At 38.1% G+C, this 7,951-nt stretch overlaps 1 protein-coding gene across 1 annotated transcript; it reads right to left on the bottom strand.

Moving 5' to 3' along the window:
- Positions 1-5,074: 5,074 nt before the first annotated feature.
- Positions 5,075-7,744, bottom strand: SOX1 (SRY-box transcription factor 1). The gene has a single exon (XM_040336226.1). It carries the CDS (start codon positions 7,149-7,151, stop codon positions 5,955-5,957), a length of 1,197 nt encoding a protein of 398 aa, XP_040192160.1. The 5' UTR covers positions 7,152-7,744; the 3' UTR covers positions 5,075-5,954.
- Positions 7,745-7,951: the final 207 nt, after the last annotated feature.

The raw sequence follows: 7,951 nt of genomic DNA, 5'->3' as shown, positions 1-7,951 counted from the left end.
ATAAGAGTCGACATTGTATTATTATTAGTGGCAATGCTGTATAATTTTTAGGTTGTTTGTTATTATTTACTATTAATAATAGTAGGCATTTTATTATTATTAGTGGCAATGCTATATCATTTTTAGGTTGTTTGTTATTATTTACTATTCATTTTATTATTATTAGTGGCAATGCTGTATCATTTTAAGGTGTCTTGTTATGATTTATCATTAATAATAGTAGGCATTTTATTATTATTATTAGTGGCAATGCTATATCATTTTTAGGTTGTTTGTTATTATTTATCATTAATAATAGTAGGTATTTTATTATTAGTGGCAATGTTGTATCATTTTTAGGTTGTTTGTTATTATTATTAATAGTAGGTATTTTATTATTGTTAGTGGCAATGCTATATAATTTTTATGTTGTTTTTTTATTATTTATTATTAGTAATAGTAGGCATTTTATTATTATTAGTGGCAATGTTATATCATGTTAAGGTTGTTTTTTATTATTTATTTATAATAATAATAGTAGGTATTTTATTATTATTATTATTATTATTATTATTATTATTATTATTATTATTATTATTATTATTATTATTAGTGGCAATGTTATATCATTTTAGGTTGTTTGTTATTATGTTATATTAATAATAGTAAGTATTTTAGAATTAATAGTGGCAATATTATATCATTTTTAGGTTGGTGTTATTATTTATTATTAATAATAATAATAATAATAATAATAGTAGGTATTTTTATCATTACTAGTGGCAATGTTATATCATTTTTTAGGTTGTTTGTTATTATTTATTATTAATAATAATGGGTATTTTATTAACAATAGTGGCAATCGAATATAATTTTTAGTTGTTTGTTATTATTTATTATTAATCAATTGCTACTCCTAAAGAATAAAAATCAGCGATATTAGCAAAAGAACATTTCTTGGTTAGCTTTAGACTGCCCATACATTGTACAATATTCTTGTACATTTTTCCTTTAGATTTACCAAAACCATATAATATGAAATCAAACCTAAACATTTTCAATTTGCATGCAAACAGGCAGGCCCTTACACTACATAAGGCAAATCTAAAGGAAATTGAATAAGAAAATGGTGTAATGTATGGTCAGCCTAAAGAGTAGTATGTGTTTTTATTATCCATATAAAGTAATTTTTAGGTTTAAGCTGGTGTAGTGAAAGGGCCTGCCTGGTTGCATACAAATTGAAAGTGTTTTGATTTGACCTCATATTATATGGTTTTAGTAAATCTAAGGGAAAATTGAACAATAAAATTGTTTCATGTACGGCCAGCCTTATTTAAGAAGAGCTGACCAAAGGCAACAGGAGCCGATAATCCCTGATCACACTTCCATTTAAATACATTAAGGTGACAGGTCTTGTCCTGTGTAGGAGCTCCATCAGACCTTACAGTGACAGCACTAAATAATGCCAGAGCAGAGACATGAATAATAATAATAATACATTCTAGATTCAATGTCCTCCTATATTGATAACTGCCTCCCTCCATTTCTAGGTAGAATAAATCTTGCTGTCCTTAAATTCACTTGTTGCATGGAGCTTTGGGTTCCATTAGGTGATTGTAAATGGGTTTGACTCAGTGATGACCCCAGGGTCAGGACTTGTGTTCTTTAATCCAGCCCTCTGAAAACACAAAACACTCTGCCCCATGGTCGCTCCTATTCATCTTAATCTCTGCTGACACATAACATATACACTGGCCTGCACAGCTACCATAACTTCTCCTCCAAGCACCAGAGACATGCCTCCATCATTAACAGCACCAGCCAGCAAAAGTCATAGCAGAGCACAGCAAGATTTCACATAGCTGCATCCATACCAGCACATCATAGTCTGCTCTTTGAATACTAAATGACATAATAATATTAATATTAATACTAATAATAGCAGCAAGTGACCTAATATAACAAGATAGAATGTGCCATGACCTGCCCTGTACTATACATACAGAAAGTTGTGCCATAGTGTGCCACTAATAGGTCAAGTCTCCAAGCTACTGATGCATATCTAAGTATGGAATGTGTTACTGCAAATTGAATGAATATAGTTATATTGTCTTAAATGCCTGTTCCAGTCCGAAAATATGCTTTTCTATTGAACATTGCGATCCAAGCTGCATTGGATACTATTAAGATAATCCGAGATACGTCTATCAAGTATCAATCCATGTACTAGCTCTAGTTCTGGCTGTCAGCACAATTAACAGATACTATTATCCCCCCCCCCCCACAATCATTTCGGAGAGTAGCAGACAGGCACAGATCCTAGAACTAGTATGTTCTCTGTGCTTATTCTGCTCTGCCCCACATTTGCCTGTAGTTCCTTAATAATAAATAAGTGTTTCTTGTCCCCTAGTATGGGGGGTGAAAGGGCCTAGAGCTCAGGAAAAATCCATCAATTTAACCTGAACAAGACTTTCAGGCTGATGTACTAAAGGAGTTATGAATCTTCACTCAATAAATTGTAAATGTGTCCACTTTCGATACATTGACATGTGAAGGTTAAATAAACAAGGAACCTACTTTTTTTTTGTATCAACACCTTAAGCAAATCAGTCTCTTTGATTTTTCAAGGAATTGCAATATATATATATATATATATATATATATATATATATATATATATATATATATATATATATATATATATATATATATATATATATGTGAAGAGCCATGTGCAAATATAATAAACACACAAGAATTTGTCCTAATTGAATCCTCATTAGGATTAAAAGTCATGTGCAGGTTAAATAAATAAATTAGTTTTTTACATGGGTGGATAATTGAAGTGAATCTTCATTTTTGAGTGAAGGTTCTCAACTCCTTCAGCAAATCGGTCCCTTTGATTTTACAAGGGACTGGAATAAAAAGAAATAATAAATAATAATAAAAAAGATCTAAACAGTCAAATGCATACGTCTACTAGCAGTCATGTGCAGGTAAAATGCAGAAAATAAAATTGCTTTTTACATAATTGCATACAGGCATACCCCACTTTTAAGTACACAATGGGGTTTATTTACTAAAGCTGGGAAATTCAAAATCAGGCTCACTTCTGCATAGAAACCAATGAGCTTCTAACCCCAGCTTGTTCAATTAAGCTTTGGTAATAAAACCTGGAAGCTCATTGGTTTCTATGCAGAAGTGAGCCTGATTTTGCATTTTCCAGCTTTAGTAAATAAACCCCATTGTGTACTTGGGGTTTGTGGGGTATGCCTGTATTGAAGAGAATCTTCATTAATTTTTTTTTTTTTTTTTTTTTAATGAAGATTCTCAACTCCTTTAGCAAATCGGTCTCTTTGATTGTACAAGGAACTGCAGAAAATCGAGATCTAAACAACATAAATAAACGTAAAAAAAATGGAACACAGGAACAGGCAGTAGTTTTCTCTCTCTGGTAGAGTTTGTGATCTAACCAGAGAAGCAGAAACAGACTCCATAGAGAAGTATCATGGTACTTCTATTTTGGGCGCTGTCATAGATTTTTTGTCATTTTTTCTATCCACCTTCTTGCATTTTTTTGATCAGAATTAGCTTACCCTTCAACAGCAAATTTTAAAAACCTGTAACCCTAAGCATTTTGGTTTGAAGACTTGCCAACCGACAGGAATATTTCTGTATCACTATAAACTATAAAAAAAAAAAAAGGGTTCAGGTTGAGCAGAACTTAATTATGACATCATTAAATTAATAGAGGCCTTAATGAAACTGTTGCAATGGATTTAACGAAGCACGTAAAAAGCCAACATGCCACAAAAGGATTACTCATTAGTGAGGGTAATTACAATGGATTCACTACAGATCTGAGCTGTTTGCTGTGAAATGGGGTATTTGTTACTTAGTGATCTGTAAGGGAGAAAATTGATAACCAGCTATGTGCAACTGGGCAAAACTTCCATATGCTATTCCTCCTAAATCATATCCATTGAACCTGAAACGCTAGTTTAATACAGTCAGTGGTTTTCGCATGTAAAAAAAAGTGTTAAAATGATAGGTGTGATTTATCATTTTTAATAAAGGATATACAATTATAAAGAGTAGGTTAAACCTATTACATCATTATTTAGCGGGTTAAAGACAGGCTAAATCAAAAGGGAGAATCCAATGTGATAGAACTGTAATCCCTGGCCTGAATACATTTAAATAATGATAAAGATCATTTAACACCAGCTGAAAGTGACAGTAATGTGCTCTGTACATAGCGCAGCATTGGATGGACTCAAAACATTTTGCAAAGTCTAACTAGTCAATTTTGGAAGCATAACTTTTATGCTTTTTTATTCATTCGTTGTTGTTATTATTATTACTATTATATATATATATATATATATATATATATATATACATATACATCATATTTTTTAGAGTTCTATGAAAAGAAAAATATAAATGAATAAAAAAGAAGTTAAAAGGGGTTAAAAGAGTTAAGAGAAATGACAATTGGCAAAGGAAGCATGCAGTTTATGTTTTTTTTTTTTTAACCATTCATTATTTTTTGTTTTAATAGAATGTCATTAAAGGAAAAACATGAATGGATAAAAAGAGTTAAAAAACAACAAAGTTAAATAAAAAAAAAGAAAAGTTGAGAGATCTGCTAGGCAGCCGGCAAAGAAAGCATGCGTTTTATGTTTTTTCAGGCATTCGTTATTTTTTGTTTTGATAGAACATCATTTTAGAGTTCTATGAAAAGAAAAACATAAATGGTTAAAAAAGAGTAACACATTTAAAAAAAGAGAGATAAAAGAGTTAAGAGATCTGCTAATGTCAACTGTTTGAAGGAAGCATGCATTTTAGGGTTGTTTTTTTTTTGCCATTCATTATTTTTTGTTTTAATAGAACATAATTTTTAGAGTTTTTAGAGTTCTATGAAAAGAAATACATGAATGGATAAAAAGAGTTAAAAAAACAGTAAAATCTGCTATAGTTAAATAGCATTTGGGAGGGAAATAAGCGTGCATTTTATCAGTTTTTTATCATTAATTATTTTTTGATTTAATAGAACATCGTTAGAGTTCTTTTAAAAGAAACACATAAAGGGATAAAAAAAAAAAAAGAAACAGTTAAAGGGTTAAGAGATCTGCTACCTGTATATGGCAATTGGCAAATACCTTTTTTGTTATCAATCCCAACTTTTTAAACTTTCCACCCATTAGACACTTATAATACATTTCTGTAATAACAAAAAAACATATATCTATTTTCTTTTTCACTTGAAAATTTATTTAGCTTAAAATTCAGCTCATCCTTCTTGATGAATCTGTTATTATTTTTTTATTATTTTTTTAAAGCAGAGAGGACGCTTAATAAACTATATACACAATAGGAATCCGCAACGCCTAGAATAAAAAAAAAATCGCCAGGAATGTACATGAAATAATATAAAACCAAAAACAGGAGAAAAAAAAACAAATACATAAACTCTTACAAAAATAAAAAAACAAAATATATTCTAGCTTCGGATATTTTTTGTTCATAAATAAACAACATACATGTACAGAAATCTGTGTGTAGAATTGATTAGGGATCAGGGAAATTTGGAAAGTTTCTTTTTTTTTTAAGTAAAAAAAAAAATCTAAATAAAAGAAGTGTGATAGCAAATAAAATCTATACCTCATCCTATACAACTCATAAATACTGTACACGGAGACCCAATTTACACCCAGCTAAAATTGGTTTTGGCAAGAGCATTAGCTCAACTCCTAAAAAGATCCAAACAATAGGTTACCTTAACTTTCCTGTTTTTTTTTTTTTTGTTTGCTTGTTTGTTTTTTGATTATTTTTTTTCAGTTTGATATATTTTTATACAAGAACATCAAAACATTTCTGTACAAAAGAAAATAAGTGAGAGTTCTGGAGCAGAGCAGGGGTTGGAGGTGTCAGTTTATTTCTAGTCTCTAGCAGTCTTTGTCCTGGACTCCTCAGATATGAGTGAGTGGCACCGTGCCGTTTACCCCCGTGCCACCTCCCTGGTAGTGCTGGGGCAAGCTGTGCAGTCTGCTGGTGGCTGCAGCCGCGGCTGCTGCAGCCGCTGCCGCAGCGGCCGCCGGGTCTCCAGCCTCCCCCCCACTAGGTAAGTACATACTGATCATCTCCCTCAAATCCCCGGGGCAAGGCGGCCGGCTGTGGGATCCTCCCCCGCTCACAGGTGGACTCACACTGGGCTCAGATTTCACCAGGGACCCTAGAGCCCCGAGGGCCCCAGAAGATGCAGCGGCTGCAGCGGCCGCGGCAGCCGCAGCCACAGCCGCCGAGGACGGGGAGCCCTGATGATGATGCTGCTGCTGGCTGGAGGCGTAGCCGAGGGCACCGTAACTGGAGGGAGAAGCGCTCATGTAGCTCTGACCGGACAGGGGGCTGTACTGTAGGGCACTCATGTCGTAGCGGTGCATGGGCTGCGGTGGAGGGTGCGGAGGGGGGTTATGGTGGGGGTGATGATGGGGGTGATGGTGAGGGTGATGGGGGTGGTGGTGAGGATGGTGCCCTCCGCTGCCGGGGTGCTGCTGCTGCTGGCTGTAAGCGAGCTGAGCCTCCTGCATCATAGCAGCCGCCGCTGCCGCCACCGAGCCCGGGTACGCCCCGTTCGCCCAGCCGTTCATGTGAGCGTATCCTCCGGCCCCCGCGGATCCCCCTGAGCCCGGGCTCTCCAGGCGCTGCACCACCACGCCTCCTCCGCCTCCCGCGGAGCCTCCGCCGCCTCCTCCAGGGCTAAGGCCGACTCCCATGTGTCCTCCCCCGGCGTGCAGCAACCCCCCGGCCAGGGAGTACTTGTCCTTCTTGAGTAAAGTCTTGGTCTTCCTCCGGGGCCGGTACTTGTAATCCGGGTGCTCCTTCATGTGCAGTGCTCGCAGTCTCTTGGCCTCGTCTATAAAGGGCCTCTTCTCGGCCTCGGACATGACTTTCCACTCAGCCCCCAGTCTCTTACTGATCTCTGAGTTGTGCATCTTGGGGTTCTCCTGGGCCATCTTCCTCCTTTGGCCCCTGGACCATACCATGAAGGCGTTCATGGGCCTCTTCACCCGGTCCTGACTGGCCTTGTTGCCCCCGGCTTGGCCCGTGTTAGTGGGGGGCTGCACCCCGGGGGAGTGTAAGTCCGTCTCCATCATCATGCTGTACATTCACACTGCTGGTTTTGGGGGGGCCCCCCTCTCTATACACAAGGCGGCTCCTGGGCTCCTGACTTCTGGATGGAGGTTGTTATACTCCAAACACTGCTTGGGAAACTTGGGGACACAAGAGCATCAGGTCTGAGTGGGGTGGGGATGGAGGGGAGGTAAAAAAAGAAGAAAAAAACTTTGTGACGGTGCTGAGCACAACAGGTCCCTCGCTTGCTCCCCTCACCTTGCCCCTCAGCCGCTCCGCGCTCCGCACTTTACTCCGACTTGTCCCGCGAGTCGATGAGCGACACTTCTCCGGCAGCTGTGAGGAGATGCCAGGTACAACTTTGTGACCCCTCCGGAGTCAGCGAGACATAAAAGAGTAGTCACCGGTCATCACAGGCGAAGTCCCGAGTTTGCTGGGAGTAGAGCTCTGGCTTTAGTTCGCTGGATGATGTGCGGCATCAGACGCTCGGAGCTAGGCGCACAGCAGCCATACGGCGCACGCCGGCTGGGATTAAATGATTTCACCGCGGCCAATAGGAGGCCAGCGGCCGGCGGGGAGGGGAGGGCAGAGCGATCTGGAAGGAGGGGAGCTGGGAGGGGAGGTGTGAGCATGCCTGCCTCTGGATGTCACACTGCTGGGAAGGGGGACGGTGATTTGCATGGCACGCTGTCCCATGACGTCATGGGGTGAAGAATATCATCCAGAGGGAAGAAGAAGGAGGCTGCCGCCTGCTTAAAATAAAAACCTGGTGGGAGAGGGTCAGGATATTTCCCTGTTTATTATTTACTCTTTTACTTTTTATCCTCCTGAGGTT

Source organism: Rana temporaria, chromosome 2 (assembly GCF_905171775.1).
Source record: "Rana temporaria chromosome 2, aRanTem1.1, whole genome shotgun sequence".
NCBI lineage: Eukaryota > Metazoa > Chordata > Amphibia > Anura > Ranidae > Rana > Rana temporaria.
Note: the sequence above shows the minus strand (reverse complement) of the source record. Positions and strands in the feature narration are given on the sequence as shown.

Excerpts from the sequence above, each read along its gene's own strand:
- SOX1 (XM_040336226.1), bottom strand. The coding sequence starts at position 7,151 with ATGTACAGCATGATGATGGAGACGGACTTACACTCCCCCGGGGTGCAG.